The sequence below is a fragment of the Pagrus major genome, chromosome 2, assembly GCF_040436345.1.
Source record: "Pagrus major chromosome 2, Pma_NU_1.0".
NCBI lineage: Eukaryota > Metazoa > Chordata > Actinopteri > Spariformes > Sparidae > Pagrus > Pagrus major.
In genome coordinates this window covers 29,358,335-29,372,077 of record NC_133216.1, presented here as the reverse complement: position 1 = coordinate 29,372,077, position 13,743 = coordinate 29,358,335, and the positions used below count along the sequence as shown (strand labels likewise).

At 42.9% G+C, this 13,743-nt stretch overlaps 2 protein-coding genes across 2 annotated transcripts; one reads left to right on the top strand and one right to left on the bottom strand.

Annotated features, from left to right (window-relative positions):
- Positions 1–490: 490 nt before the first annotated feature.
- LOC141015998 (TLC domain-containing protein 3A-like) lies at positions 491–4,383 on the top strand. The gene is made up of 5 exons (XM_073490233.1): positions 491–784; positions 1,187–1,270; positions 1,477–1,696; positions 1,810–1,905; positions 2,911–4,383. The coding sequence occupies exons 1-5, from the start codon at positions 663–665 to the stop codon at positions 3,205–3,207; spliced, it is 819 nt and encodes a 272-aa protein (XP_073346334.1). The 5' UTR covers positions 491–662; the 3' UTR covers positions 3,208–4,383.
- A 208-nt stretch (positions 4,384–4,591) lies between these two features.
- On the bottom strand, positions 4,592–13,113 carry gemin4 (gem (nuclear organelle) associated protein 4). Its single transcript, XM_073492649.1, has 6 exons — positions 12,799–13,113; positions 9,651–11,714; positions 7,665–7,821; positions 7,260–7,530; positions 5,135–5,866; positions 4,592–5,004 (listed from the first exon to the last, which is right to left on the bottom strand). The coding sequence occupies exons 1-6, from the start codon at positions 12,818–12,820 to the stop codon at positions 4,783–4,785; spliced, it is 3,468 nt and encodes a 1,155-aa protein (XP_073348750.1). The 5' UTR covers positions 12,821–13,113; the 3' UTR covers positions 4,592–4,782.
- Positions 13,114–13,743: the final 630 nt, after the last annotated feature.

Here is a 13,743-nt window from a genome sequence, read left to right as displayed (position 1 = left end):
GACCTCTCCACTCTGAATATACCTCCTGCGGTTATTCAGACTGAATAAAGTAAATACATCTCATATTCCCACTGATAGATGGTGCAAGCTGATAAACAATACCATAGGTCAGATCAACTCATCCGGGTACTTTGCCCTTGCCTCACGCCCCCGCCCCCTTCTGGGTGAAAGCTGAGTCCTTTCAGTGAACGAACCTGACACACAACTACCTTATCAAATGTCCCGCTCATCCCCTCTGTCACTAACACTGTGTATGTCCCTGTGTTATAATGTGCCCAGTGTGACTTTACTGTGAGCTCATCACATGTCTGTGGTGAAGCGGAGCCGCTCTCTGCTCTGACAGTCGACTCTACTCTAACACGAACATATTTAAAGGTTATTTCAGGTGAGTCTGTCATTTAAGGTCAGCCATTGGTTCAAACGACGTCTCCTCCAACCAATGACAGCCCTCCGTATGAAAAAAAACCCAAGTATGTCAGTATGAAAGCTCAGTGAGGAAGTGGCTGCTGTTAGCAGTGTTAGCTTCTGTGCTACAGGTCTATAAACAGATATGACAGACGGTTGTGTCTGTGATATCGATTATGTAAGCAGTGTGACCTGGTCAGCTCAGGACTTGACCGTTGAGGCTGTGTAGCGACGACACGAGGACGTCGGCTCAGATCATGTTTCGTGCCTTAGTTTGTGGAGCCGTGGTGTTTCCAGGACTTTTCTACGGTTTCAGGAAAATCCTGAAACAGTCGTTCACACAGTGGAGTGATGCCGACGTGGTTTCTGTCAGTGAGAGGTCAGCAGCACCGACACGAGCCGGTCACTGGACCGAACTCCTTTCGACATGCGGCGGTTTTAACGTCGTCTTGCTTGTCTATCGGTTCACACACTTATGGAGATGAACTTTCTACTTTATGTCGGTTCAGATTAAGAGCTGCTAAGTTCGGCATTCTTATAATGAACCAGAGGCTGGACTTAGGTTAAGTCTTCCCCTAACGTTACACACATTGCTGGAAGTGTTAAGAGCCGTCTGAAAAGTTTAAAATGTACTCAGTTACTCCTTCACATTTGTATATTATGTCTGCCGAAGACACCGATTTGGACCTCCGGGTGGATGTAGTGTTAAATGATGTATGTATGGGTGCCGATAAGCAACATAACACATATTTGGTCGTGTTTGCTGATTCTGTGTGTTCAGGCTGGTCTCCGCCATCCACGCCTCTCTGGCTACTGCAGCTGGAGTCATTGTAGTGACCTCCTGCAGGGACACCATGAAGGACAGGTACAAGATTCACATTTAAGTTTCGAGTTTGTAATCACCATGAAAAACATTAACACTTACAATCTGTGAATCAGCCTCAAACCCCTTTGTGGCAAAACATAATACATAAAGTAAGTTCACTGTCTCTCATGTCCTATTTATCTGAATATTAACCTTTCCTGACCTATTGTCCTTTGTTTGCGTATAAACAATGTTGATTGGATCAGTCACTGGCTGGTCAATGGGTTTGTTGTGTTCGGAGCTCCCTACATGGTCCACGACATCTACGCCATGTATCTGAGCCACTACCATATTCAGAGGGTCAGAGGTCAGTCCAGGACATACAACAGCCACTCTCTTCAGACAGTGAAGGCTTTCCTCATGAAGGACTGGATGCTGATCCTTCATCACCTGGTCCTGCTTCTCGTTTTCTTGCCCATCACTCTGGTAAGTATGCGGAGGAGTCACTATCGTGCTTGCAGTGTGTTTGTAGATGTGATTGGTCTGTCTAGAAAGGCTGTCTGAGAGACTGATGACTGTGCAATGTGTCTGATTTGCAGTTTTTCCGAAGAGGACTGGGGGATTTCTTCATTGGCTGCCTGTTCATCACAGAGTTCAGCACTCCCTTCGTCTCTATAGGAAAGATTCTGATCCAAGTAAACCATACGGACATCATCATTATTATTATTATTAATATTATTGTTATTATAATTATAAGTGTTGCTCCATCCCAATTTCCCTACAAAGAGCTCACCACTGTTTCCACACTTTGGTTGCATGTGTATGTTTGAATATTTGAAGGTCTATAGAAAATACCTCGTATATTCCTGCCCTACCTTTGACAGTGTTTCACACTGAGGCTTCGATGTGAGCAGGGGTTTCAAAACAGGGTTGAAGATTCAATCACCTGATCTCCTATCCTCATGCTGCAGTGTCCTTGGGCCTAATTGCTCCTAATGGTCACATCAGCACCTTACATGGTAGCTCACTGCCATCAGTTCGTAAATTAGAGGCAAATTGTAAAGTGCTTTGGATAAAAGTGCTATATAAATGCAATTCAGACTGATCACCTGCAGTGCAGCAATGGGGGAACAGACATAGATACAACACCAGAGCTGCTCTCCATCAAGTGAATACCGTCCATTCACTCTTGTTTTACCTCGGGTTGTATCACTCTCCCTCTTCACCTTCTTTGCCTCCACCATCAGCAGGGCTCTTTTGTTTTGTAATGTGAAGTTTCCAGTTGTTCTGGTTGTTCCACCACTGCCTGGGGAAAATAATGCCTTTACACCATGCTGCCTCAGAATGACAAGTTAAAGCACAAAGTTGTTGATTTGACAGTTGAAAGATTGAAATGGGAAGAATACCAGTCTTCTTAAAGATACTGTCTTGGAGTTCACAGTCTAATGAATTACATCAGAATCTTCCACAGTGGTTGCAATCAGGTGATTGTGAAGGTCATAGCATCTGATTCACATCATTTTCATACTCATTAATCCATTTAGTGAGACCTCTTGCCCATCACTGAACCATCTTTTTTTTTCTCTGACCCCCACCTGTGTCTGTAACAAAGATTTAAGGTTTCACAGTTTTCATACTTAAAATAAGTTGTTGTATTATTCCTGTTCACATTCCTTCCTTTTCTTGTCCCTGATACCCAGCTGGGCCTCGACGACACCAGGCTGCACAGACTCAATGGCATCATTGTCCTCCTCAGTTTCTTTACATGTCGGATCGCCATCTTCCCCTTCATGTACTGGATGTACGGCCGGCAGTTTGGAATTCCCCCGCATGAAGTGGCCTTCCATCTGCCCCTGCAGTGCAATGTGGGTAATGCAGTGATACTGGCTCCACAGGTCTACTGGTTTATCCTGCTGCTGAGGAAAGCTAAAAGGTTGTACCAGCGCCAGAAGAGAGGGAAGGAAAACAGGAGCAAAGACAAGCCGAGCACAGACTGAAGTAATAAAATAAAGTGGTTGACACTGAGACTCGAGATACATCAGAGGGCTGCCTTCTTGAAATCTGATATAGATTTTGTTGTTATAAATTTAAATTTTTTTCTTGAAATACAACTTTTCTCTTAAATTTTTCACTTTATTCTGATTAAATTACTTTTTTTCACAAATGTATTATATTTGATGAAGCCTTTGAGTTGTTATTTTTTTACTGGTAAATTCTTGATAATAATTAGTTTATTCTAATTTTAAATATTTAATATGTTCTCCTAAACTTAAAGGAGAAATTCGCCATGTTTTATTAAGCTATCCCAATCGGTGTTGATGGTAAATGTAGTTAATTAAGATAAAATTCCCCAGCGTGTGGCACTTAATGAACATTCAGCTCGAATGTCACTTTAGCTGCGAGTTTATTGCCTGTGATCTGTCTGCTGAGAAGAAGAGTCTCATTTTTAAAAGTAATCCATTGTATAAACTAATGAAATGTGTTAAAGCAAGTCATTTAGCGTTTTCAAAGTCACTAAATTGAATTGTGCCGTGCCCTCTCCACCTGCTGAAGACAGACTCTCTTGTTCAGCTCTGGCCTCCTCATCCTAATGGCAGGGGAACAGACCTGCAACAAGTCCTTTCATGGTCTTTAGAATGTGCTTTGAATTTAAGGGCTTTGTGTTTATTAATTACAAAAAGCTTTACTGTGTTTCAATGCAAAAGCACAAACATCTATTGCATATGTTTTGAGATGGTAAACTGTACGTCTACATGTTTTCTACATACATTTCAAATGAGTTTTTCCCCCCTTTTTTGGTGATTTTATTTCTCAGGAAATGGGAAATCACTCTAATGGGTATTTCCAGGAGTAGCCCACTATTTCCCAGAATTAAACCCTCATATGCATTATTATCTTTCTTTTTGGTCTTTATGATTCTTTTTTACTATGCATGCATTTTACTAAATGCATGCTGAACAGGTTCTGTTTTATTCTACATTGCTTTAGCCTTTTTTTAACCATGTATCACCTCACTCATGTTGAGAAAAAACAGGTCATTGTTGCTGTGCATCACTGCCTTAATTGTTGTGTTACAGTTAGTCAGGTACATTGTTCAAGCTTTACTATTTGCAGGGAAATTTTTGTATGATTAAAACAATGACTTTTTAAATTAATAAATGTATTAAATCACATACTGATTGCAATTGTGTGCTCCTGAAGGGTTTGATGATGATAGCCGGGGGATACACAGTGCTCTGTATGTCCAAAAAGCACAAGGTTGTAAGTGAATTGTAAATGTATCCACTAGTTCAAATAAGGGTACTTTCTCAGTCTGCTCAAGGACGTCACAGTTCAACTCAAAGTAAAAAAAGAATATTACTGAAACAGCACATAAAGACGTTTGCTGTGAAATACTGGCTTTAATTCACTCAGAGCCAACAAAAATATCTTAATTAGCCAAGTACAGTGTATGACACTGACAACTGAAATTATGTCCTCATTTTATCAGGAAACAAGCTTAGAATATACAGAGCACATAAAGCATTTAAGAAGGCTAATTCTCTAGTGGAGAATGTGTGAGTCAGTGTGTCTTAAACTGCAGATGACACAAGCTGAGCTATCTTCTGCTGCAGTACAGCCTTCATCTCCTGGTTCTCCAGGTTGTCTGTGATGGTGGAGAAGAAGTGTCGGGTGTTGTCACTCTCAAGTGCGCTGCTGCTGTCTGGGAAAGTGGCCATGATGGCCTCATAGTGACTCAGGATCTCCAGACTGGACAGGAACAATGGCTCACTCTGGCCTCCTGGCATCATCACCTGAGGGAAGGAAATTTACCATGGAGACCTTAATCCAGATTTAGGAAAACCAATACATTACAGGAGACAAACAATTTAAGATTAAAGCTAGATTCTTAGTGGCCATAATAGTAATGTTAATAGTTCAAACCTGGATGTGCTGAACATGGCAGAAGAGCTGGCTGAGTACAAACAGGACTTCCTGGCTGGGAACGGGCTCCTCCTTCTCCATTTGTGACTCTTTGGATTTCAGAGGAGAGCCTTCCTCTTGTTTCAGGTCTTTCTCAGAGTCCCTGGAGATTTTAGGAGATTTGATTGAAGTACATGAAGGATTTGAGTCTCCAGACGCTGGTGTTTTAGGAGCAGCTGAAACTGGGACAGTCAAAGCACCAGATGAAGGCAGAGGTAGCTTGGCTCTTATTGTGTTGATCATCTCCCTTACAGCATGGGCATGTAACCTGCCAACGTGGGCCCAGCCATCCACTGACAGCCAGTGGGAGCAGCTGGACCCGCACAGCAGCTGAAGGACTCGAAGCAGGAGGACAGACAGGCGGAGCTCAAACGAAAACCTCCTCAGGTCCAGGAGGGGCAGATAGTCCACATACTCAAGTGAGAAGGGGACGTGGAGGCGGCCTGAGGTGATCAGCTCCCTCAGGACTCTCAACAGTCTGCTCCACTGGGAGACAGAACACCAGGGCAGGGTCTGGGTCAGAGCCACCAGCAGGCCTTTGCTGAACATGCGGACGTGGTCGTGCCGGTGCTGGTCCAGAGAAAGATGGGACAACATGGTGGACTGCAGAGAGTCTGATATACAGCAGCATTCCATCCAGGCCAAAAGACCTGTACCTGGGCCATACTGAGGCAGGTCTAACCCTGACCACTCCTGTAGAGGAAGGGGAGACAGGACCAAAGAAGATATGAACAAACATATTAGTAGGGATAGTTTGATACAGAATGAAAAATAAGCAAAATCAAACCAGCACAAATGATGCAGTCCTCCTTTTGGGTGATTTAGTTACTGTTATTAATCCTGCTGTCAGCTGCTCTGACATAGTTCACACAGTTAATCATGAACTATCTGAAGATCATTTTATTGCTATTCTGCAGCACATATGGAAAAGAAAACCTTGGCTGGACTCATAAGCACAGGGTCATGTATGTTGAACTGAGTCACAGACATACAAACCTTGCAACACACTGAGGCAGAAACTTGTCCATCCTAAGGACAAAACACCCAGACATAAACAGAGTAATGCAGTTTATGCTGTTCAGTGCAGCCAGGACTGCACAGATTTGTACATTGGGGAGACAAAACAACTTCTCCATAAACTAATGGCACAACACAGGAGGACCAACTCCTCAAGTCAAGACTCTGCTGTCCACTTACATCTGAAGGAGAAACATCATTCCTTTGAGGACAACAATGTAAACATCTTGGCCAGAGAAGACAGATGGTTTGAAAGAAGAGTGAAAGAATCCATCTATGTCAAACTGGAACGACCATCTTTGAACAGAGGAGGTGACCTACGACATTACTTATCACCCACCGACAACGCTGTACTGAGTTCTCTCCCCAGACAGCTTAACAACCATTCACACACACCTGGGCTCACCTAGCCTCAGCAACCCACATGAAGGCTGCCTGACTCGTCTGCATCTCAACTAGATATTTAGCCTGCTAGATATCCTAAAGCCATCGGCAGCGCGCCGGTATGCAAACCCCAAGCTCCTGGATCGTGTTTTTGAACAGTTCACACATATCGACCATCACTAAAGGGAGCGCACACAGATCTGCCTCTGAACTGGCGCTTTGTGTCTTCAAACTCCAAAATCTGCTGTGACTGCAAGATTGGTGCTAAAATCCATTGATGTGAACTTTGTTAATGTTTCTCTTTAGTCATGAATTTCTGACCCTCGAAGCTAAATGTAATATTCTGCGACTCTTTGTCCATGTGTATCTTTTTCCGAGAAGATGACTATGACACGAACTGAGAAAAGTCCTGAATTCTGGGTTAGTTAACATGGACTGATCCATAAATGGTCACCCATACCTCTTTGAGAGTCCTAGTAGCCTTAATATTGAGTTACTTGTCGTTGCCGGAGGTAAAAACCAAGAAAGAACACATCTCAACCACATTGTGGGTTTGGGTGGGCTGGAGCCAATTCAGAGGTAGGGTAGACCCTGACCTGCACAGATCAGGGGTTTAACACATAATGTACATTTTATTGTCTTTGAAAGAAACTCCAGATTAAGTGAAATCCAGACAAGTTCTTACCTGCTCAGGTAGATCACACACAGTCAGCAGAGATGAGGGAACCTCGTTTTTAAAGTGTTCCCCCCAAATGGGCTTCAGATGGAAACGAACTGTCCAGTCCAGTCCCTCCATCTTGTTGTAGAGCCAGAAAAGAGCTCTGGACCAGCTGCTGGGAGCTGCTGCCACCTCTGCCCCCACCACTTTCCCTAGTGTGGTCAGCACCAATGCCAGCAGCTCCTTGGTTTCCATGGACCAATGGTGGACAGTGCCCTCTGGCGGCTTCTCCCAACACCTAACAGAGATTTTGATGGATTTGAGTTGAAATGGGAGTGGGTTACATCTATCACCTAAAGAGGTGAAAAGTTCAGGTATAAAACAATTAAACATAAGAAGGTACGGGACTTTCAAAACATTCACATTACAAACCTGAGAGTCTGGCTGTCCAGCTGGGCCAGGACATAGAGAAGAGGGAAGGGAGAGCAGTGCAACACCCAGTGAGAGGATGCGTCTGCTTCCTGGATGTCTACAGACAAAGCAGTGTGGAGAAGCTGCAGATTCAGTTCTATATCAGAGCAGCTTTGTCCTGGAGGGAATAAAGAAAGTGGTTTGGATCAGAGGGGTCAACATTATTTTCCTTACATTGACACATTATGTAAACATTTTTCACAAGGAATCCTGAAAGCGGCATTAATCGACAGTAGCAGATCTACGGAGCGTTTCAGTGTCTTTCAGGTTATTATTTTGTTATTTACGTTGATCAGCTTCACTCTTGTATACTTGCAACGATGTTGTTGCACTTGACTTTGTTGTCGTTTCCAGCAGCATGCAACTGATTTCAGCAAAAACTCTCTGATAACCACTGCATAGTACCTGTCCTTCACAAAGGCAGCAGACAGACAAGACGGTGGCTGGCTGCTGAACAATGTGGAGCACCTAGCTGCTGGTCCATTTTTGAGGCATTTTTTCAACACAATTTGGCTGTATTTGTATTCTTTTAAAGACTTTTTGTATAAATGTGGGTAACGAAGCATCTCTTCTCACAACCTCCTCAAAACAAGCATCCATCCGTTATCTTCTCCTTAACAAGCTAGCTAGATGTGAATATGCCACCAACAACCCTTGTGGAACAAGGGATTATTTTTTGTAACTGTAGAGTTCACAAAAATCAAATACATTTTTTTTTAATCACACGGACCAAAGTGAACTCTCACAAAATCTGACTCCAAATACTTTTGTCACTCAGTGTAAATATGCAACTGTTTGTTAAATTTTACTCCTGACTAAACTAAGATCTGTGGTTACCAAGCTTGAGATAGAGATGATTATTCATGCTTTTATCACTTGTCAATTAGATTATTGTGTAATATTCTTTTCACCTGTTTAAATCCTTAAATCGTCTTCAATCTGTCCAAAATGCTCAGCTCTAATCTGAGCAAAAACTGCTGGCTGTCCCTCGAACACGCTATAAAACTTGTGGTGACCTGGCTTATAAAGCTTTGGCACTTATGTAATGCTCTCCCCTTATTGCTACAAACTCTGGATCTAGAGTCCTGTAACAGTTTAATGAAGCAGCTGGAGACGGGTTTTATTTAGACTGGTATTAGTTAGAATACCTGCTCTTTTTTCTTTAATACATTTTATCTGGTTTTACGGCCTTGTTGGTTTTCGTGCCTCTGCCCTAATCTGTTCTATTGCTATTTTAACCTGTCAGCCCTGTGCCGTTTGTCATTGTTATTTTTACTTCCATATATTGCTTTTAATAGTGGTTTTCATTATTGTAAAGCATTTTGTGATTTATATCTGTGAAAGATGCCATCAGGATCATTAAATACCCCTCCCACAGACTCTTCACACTGTTGCTGTCTGGAAAAGGACACTGAAGCATCCGAGCTAAATCCTCCAGACTCGGCAACAACTTCTCTCAGTATGTCAGACTGCTTAAAGCCCTACTGCCCACAAACTGCTTTTACTGCTTCAACTACACTACTTGATTTTACACTTTTTACACTCACTTATATTTCTATTTTCTATTTTTATACTCTCAACAGAAGTTGTCCTGCAAACACATGTTTGTACCTTGTTCGAATCTTGTCTGAATGTTTGCTTCACTCTCACCGAATGTTGTATCATTCATTCTTTGTTTGTTTGCACTAAGGACCAGGAGAAATACAATTTAATTGCCTTATGTACTGTACTATAATGTATACAGAATGGATGACATTCCTCAATTCTGCCTTTTTTTCTTTTAACTCAAGGGGCACCTGACTGACTTTTCATGGTTTTTAAAGCATATTTTACAGGCATCTTCAGCAAACAGAGCTGGTTCAAACCACTGTAAGATGTTATCTGTAAACGTAAAAAACAAAATTTAACCATATCCTCGTTCAAGTGTGGACATCACATTACACTTACCAATAGAGGAGAAGTTAGGCAGGACGAACATGTTCACGACCTCCTGAGGTGGCAGAAAGCTTTGCTTCCTTTCTTCTCCCTCAACTGTCATGACAGGCATCATGAGCAGACCCAGATACTTGAGGTATTGCTCTTTTTCATTGGCTGACAATGGTTTGGTCTTGATCATTTCCTGTAGACACCTGCACAGTAGACTACCACCACTCACAGCATCCTTTCCTTCATCTACACTTTCCTCTGCCTCTTTTCTGTCTTCTTCATCACTTTGAGCTTCATCTTTTCTTTCCCTCTGTCCTCTGAGACCAGGCAGCTGCTGCAGGATCTTAGCTATGAGAGCGAAACCATGTTTATTGAAAATAGCTGAATGACAACAAGCCCTCAAGGTGGCCTCTGGGTTCTGAAATGCGACTCTCGCTACTAAAGACACTGCTGTGTTCAGATTGCTCTGCGACACTCCACCACCTCCTTGAACGATACAGTTGAAGGCCATGTTGAGCTCCTGCTCAAACCTGTCAGTCACAGCAGAGGGGACGGAGCACCCAAAGAACCCCCTGCTGGACAGTCTCATCATGGCTGTCAACGCTTTGTTCTTGTCTTTTAAAGAAAGTGCAGTGAAAATGTCTGCAACGACCTTCATCAGCTTCCTGCACTGGCTCTCATTTGTGCTCTTGCTGTGTAGTTTACTCATGAGGGCGGAGGTCAGTTTGATCAGTGTGTCGCACTGCTGGAAGGCTGCTTGGTTCTTTTCCAGGCACTCCATCCACTGCTCATCACAGACGGCTAAAGTCTCCTCACTGGCAAATAACAGTGCCAAGTTCTGATAGTCGTCCAGACGGTGACTGATGATGATCGCGGTGACCCTGGCGTTAACCTCGGAGGTGCTCTCTATAGCAGGGAAAGCTAACGATTCCAGCAGATCTCTCAGTACACTTTTCTCTGTCTCACAATCTTCAGTTTCAGTCATAACTTCAGGCACTTCTACTTTCTGTAGAGCTGTCAGGACTCTCTGGACACTTTGTACTAATTTGAAAGCTGGAAAGCTCGGATTAGTCTCGTCACATGCTGTCAGGAGCCCCTTGCTTTGCCACAACTGAGCAAGCTCTGTTATAATCTTCAAGGCTTCACCAAGCTTCATCCTGCTGGACTGAAACTGAGATGGTGCATGAGAAGCATGCAGGTCTCTGAGAGTCTCCCGGAGAAGTTCAGGACTCAGTTTCTCATCATTCCTTTCTCTGATGCTGATGACTTTAGACAGGATGTGCAGTTTCTCTTTGGGTGGAAGTATGACTGCCTCACTTATCAGGAAGTTGGTGTAAAAAGCATCAAGACAGATGGAGAGAGCCTGGAGGCAAAGGTCTGTTGAAGATAAGTGATCCTTTATGTCTTTAAGTGCATGAAGGAGAATGTACAGGACATCAGTGGGTGGAGAGGATGCTGGTAGATCTGATGGGTCTAGCTTTAACCTCTTGGCAGCCTGAGGGGACACACTGGAGGACTTAGAGGAGAGATGTGCAAATTGTCTTGCAAACATTGTCTCTATTCTATCCTCTCCTCCCATCATCTCCTCATCTCTCCCTTTCCACAGTTCCCACCACACCTCCATAAAAAGTCGGACATCATCCTCTCTAATAGGGCTGCTCTTCATGTGTTGCACTAGCTTTGCAAGCTCGGCACAGATCTGAGCTTGAGGAAGATACAAGAGGAAGTTGGCAAATGTCGGAGCAGCTGCCATCGACTTCAACAGTTCCAGCAGGACAACATGGTTGACCACAGGGAGACCATTCTGGAGGGCAAAGAAAGGGTTCTCCCTCCAGGATGTCTCAACGTCCTCTCCAGTCTCCCTGGACAACAGCTTCAGCCACACAACACAAACTACTTTCTTTATCCAGCTGACAGAGGCTGTGGTAAGATGTGCACTAAGTTCATCTTGTCTACAGATTTCTTTGAGTGCCTCCAGGACTGGATGTCCCACCCTGCTCCAGTCTGCTTTCTGAAGGGAGGACAGTGAAGAGGGGAGACATAGCTTATCAGCTAGGACGAACGCACCCTGTAGAATGGCCAAATCTGAAAAGAAAATAGAGGCAATGTCAAAACTAAGTAAAGGAATAATGTTTCATTCACACAAAGAAATATCATATGGGAGGACATGACCCAATTGGGACTGTAAATAACAACTATTGTCACAATCAGTTAATTTGCCAATTGTTGTATAATGGTTTCATCTATAAAATAAAAGGATGATAATTCCCATGATAATTTCCCAGGGCCAAAGTGGTGTCTTCAAAAAAGATATTTAATTTACTATTATGTATGAAAAAAGTAGTATAGTCGATTCCTTAACTAAGAACCGGAATGAAAGCAGCAAAGCTTCAGATATAAGAAGCTGAAACTGGAGTATTTGTTGCTTGTAGAATTATTAAGACTAATTGATTATTAAAATAATAGCCCATTAACTTTCTGTCAGTGGATTAACTTAAAGCTGCTATAAGCGTTGTCGTCGTTTTAGCTAACTTCCTGCCTGTTTTGCAGTTAGTAATCCCCTCCTCTCTCTCTCACCACGTGAAAACAGAGCAATAATCACCAGACACAGCAGCAAACAGGAGGATCCTGCTCTCTGCGTGTTCATGGGGAGGAGAGACATGGGTTAATGACCAAACACTCTGTAACAGTGATTACTGTTGGACTATAGAGCTATTTATCTCTCATTTCAATACAAATATAACACTTACAGCAGCTTTAAGTTTCAGCTCCAACAGCCCCATCTATCAATCACTTATCACTGCTTAAAAGATCACCATAACTACTGTCAAAAATCTGGTTTGATGTTGTTTTCTATTGAAAATGTGTACCAGAATATGTAACTTACTATATTTTAGGATATTATAATAATTGTTAGTAGGCATATTTCTGACTTATTAACAAAATACAGTCTGGTTCCATATAATATCAATGTTTGATTTTGGTTTTCTTATAATTGTAGCACATTTTTCACCACAAATAAACCAACAGTATAAAGTACTTGTTGAGGCTGGTACTTTCTGCATTTATTTAATATTTCGCGAATAATGCCGAACTAAAGACCGTTTCAATTCAATAACCAGACAGCTTGAAAATTAAGTATTTAGGTTATACAAAAACTTAACGATACCTTTGTTCATTACCAACGTCATATCTGCTAAATGCACGTGAGCCGCTTAATTTAGCAAATTTCAGTCCAGTTTTTAGGTCCCATTCACGAGCTGGTCCTCAGACGGTCGTTCAAAGCATCTATCTAGTCCACTAAATCCCGAGCACTACACGTAGTTTAACAAACAGGTAGGGTCGTCAACATGTTAGGCTTTTCACGGCGTTCACAAGGTTTTCAGCAGCATGTTTACAAGTTCGTATAGATCGCTTCCGGTTCTGCATCAGCATGTCAAAACCAGGGACGTTATACTCCAAGAGCGCCAGGCCTGAAGGTTAGCTGTCATAGTGGCCAAATGTGTAATTACATCGTCACGTGATGCACTGCGGCCCAAAAAGACTATTCCCATAAGCTAACGCTGTGAAAGAAGCGTCTGTAAAACGGTGGATAATTTTTTTTGAGCGTCACAACCCCCACGAAATGACTCGTTTCACTGTCACAATTTGAGCCATTCGGTCCAATAACATTTGGAAAGTTTAGAAGAGCTGCACGATTAAAATATGTTATCCCCATACAAGTTAGCCAGGCGCTAAACCGGAAGTTAGCTGGCTCGGTCGGCGGAAGGCTCTAGCGCGCGCTCCATGGGCACCGGGTATTTTTTAGCGCCGGGAAGTCCAGCCATTTTGGCTTCATGCTCCACTGAGCAGCTTTCATAGGAATGAACGGGGCTCAGTCTCCGTGGCTGTGTCCAGGTTTTAATGTAACGTCCCTGGTTATATTACAAAAACACAAGCGGGACCCGCTACTCTCAGGTGTTCGGGTGTCGTCACAGCGCCGTCGATGGACGGAGTCAGTACTGCAGGGTTGCCTCTGTAAAAACATAGCCGTCCGTAAATAATGTTGTTGCTAAGTGTTTATAGAGCTGCAATAAGGAGATATGTGTCTGTGCTTTCATTATTTTGTGTAACA

Coding starts and splice junctions, on each gene's coding strand:
- LOC141015998 (XM_073490233.1), top strand. CDS start 663: ATGTTTCGTGCCTTAGTTTGTGGAGCCGTGGTGTTTCCAGGACTTTTC. Junction 1,697..1,809: donor TTTTCTTGCCCATCACTCTG/GTAAGTATGCGG, acceptor TCTGATTTGCAG/TTTTTCCGAAGAGGACTGGG. Junction 1,906..2,910: donor TAGGAAAGATTCTGATCCAA/GTAAACCATACG, acceptor CCTGATACCCAG/CTGGGCCTCGACGACACCAG.
- gemin4 (XM_073492649.1), bottom strand. CDS start 12,820: ATGACGTTGGTAATGAACAAAG. Junction 11,715..12,798: donor GACGTTGGTAATGAACAAAG/GTATCGTTAAGT, acceptor TTTTCTTTTCAG/ATTTGGCCATTCTACAGGGT. Junction 7,531..7,664: donor CTGGACAGCCAGACTCTCAG/GTTTGTAATGTG, acceptor AATCTCTGTTAG/GTGTTGGGAGAAGCCGCCAG.